The sequence below is a fragment of a genome, unplaced genomic scaffold (assembly GCF_019419815.1).
Source record: "Pyrus x bretschneideri cultivar Hongxiangsu unplaced genomic scaffold, Pyrus_bretschneideri_v1 Contig6, whole genome shotgun sequence".
NCBI lineage: Eukaryota > Viridiplantae > Streptophyta > Magnoliopsida > Rosales > Rosaceae > Pyrus > Pyrus x bretschneideri.
The window spans coordinates 1,678,331-1,680,051 of NW_025999798.1; the positions used below are offsets into that span (position 1 = coordinate 1,678,331).

Below are 1,721 nucleotides of genomic sequence, written 5' to 3' on the forward strand. Positions count from 1 at the left end.
TAAACAAGCAACTACCAAAACCAGAGAACTCAAAGAAGCTCAAGCTTGAAGAACTAACCGCATCAAATGAACCCAGATTCAGCAAGGCGAGTTATGCATCTCGTATCAACTTTAAAATCGACAGATCTAAATGCGCAGATAGCTTCTTCGTTGGAACAAATTGTGGAAATCGTGTTAATGTTAGGTTTACCGGATAGTGGCTAGTCTAAAACAATTACTTTCAGAAGGAGCTGCAAGCGCTATGGCTTCGCTTTACATACCAATCCGAAAACAACAATGCCATCCGTTTCCCACAATCGTCGAAACACGAAAATCAGGCAACACCCATTGTATTTACAAGCCATTTGTATTGATCACATACATTTGATTTTATTCGTTTACCCATAAAGTCCGACTCTGATGTACTAAACTATACTAGCAATTACCAAGAAGTGCAGACGTTTTAAGTTGCAGACTGACCTCAAGCTCCTCGTCAAGCATATGCAACCGAAACAAGATGAGGGACTTTTCCGTTGTCGAAGGGCAAGCTCACATACTCCCTAGCAAACTCCTCAGCAATTTCCATGGCAAGCTCACCATTCACGGCCTTGCAATACATATACAACACCGTATTTGCGGCGGCATTGTAGAGCATCAGCAGCACGAGAGAGGTCGCAGTCACCACAATTTGCACCACAAACGCCCAGCTCTTCCACCCATCAGTATCTCCCTTCAAATCCAATGCCGAAACCCAACTGCAGAACCCCAAAACCCCCGCGAAAAACCCGAAAAATATCAGCAACCGCAATGCCACCCATCTCATTCCCTTGATCAAATTCGCACTTCGGGTCAAGGACCCGAATCCCCATTTTGATTCCACCACAACAACAACACCAGCCAGTGTCCAATTCACTTGAAGATGCAGCAAAACCAGAAACAGAGCAGTCACAACAACCGCTAAAAACCCAATGAAATAAGGCGAAGAGTACTCCGATTCAAACCCCATGAGCTCAGCTCCTCGAACCACCAAGAACACGTACAGCCCGAAAAGAACAAAAACCAATAAAACGAGGACCTGGGAAATGAAAGCAGTGCCCAATAGAGGGAAGAAGGAGGAGACGACGGATTTGACGGCGGAGACGAGCTTGACCGGCCGGCCATAGAATCCGTGAAACACACTGTAAGTGATCGACCCGAGGGCGCAGAGAGAGAAGACGACGGCGAAGAGGGAGAAAGCAAGGGCGATGAGAAGGGTTTTGGCGGGGATGATGGGTTGGTGCTGATGGGGGTCGAAAGTTGAGATTTCGAGGAATATCTTGGAGTTGTCTGGGACTCGATCGGCGAGGAGGTTCTGGATTGTGGGGTAAACGGTGGAGGAGAAGGCGAGAGGGAGGAGGAAGAGGACTGAGAGGGCTAGGAAGTGGCAGGAGTGGGCGTTGACTATGCGCTTGGATTCGTTGAGGACTGTGCAAACGGTTGGAGGCGGAGATGGGGTTGCCATGGCTGATCCGGAACGAAGAAGTTTGAATGTTTTGGAATTGCAGGTGGAAGGAAGCCAATGATGAAGCAGATGATCATTTGGAGGAATTGGGTGTTGGGGACTTGAGACGGGCCTGGCTCTATTTTCTTGGGTTGGTCTTCGTCGGGCCGCCGTTACTATGGCTACCAGCTCAAACAAATTAGGCTGCAACTCAGTCAAACGTAATGGTATATCTTGCCAATCAGACAATATTACGTGAATA

At 47.8% G+C, this 1,721-nt stretch overlaps 1 protein-coding gene across 1 annotated transcript; it reads right to left on the minus strand.

Moving 5' to 3' along the window:
• Positions 1-472: 472 nt before the first annotated feature.
• LOC125471352 lies at positions 473-1,480 on the minus strand. Its single transcript, XM_048571671.1, has one exon. The coding sequence runs from the start codon at positions 1,478-1,480 to the stop codon at positions 473-475; it is 1,008 nt and encodes a 335-aa protein (XP_048427628.1).
• Between the last annotated feature and the right edge of the window lie 241 nt (positions 1,481-1,721).

What these genes read in the sequence shown, in the direction of transcription:
- LOC125471352 (XM_048571671.1), bottom strand. Translation starts at nt 1,480, where the DNA reads ATGGCAACCCCATCTCCGCCTCCAACCGTTTGCACAGTCCTCAACGAA.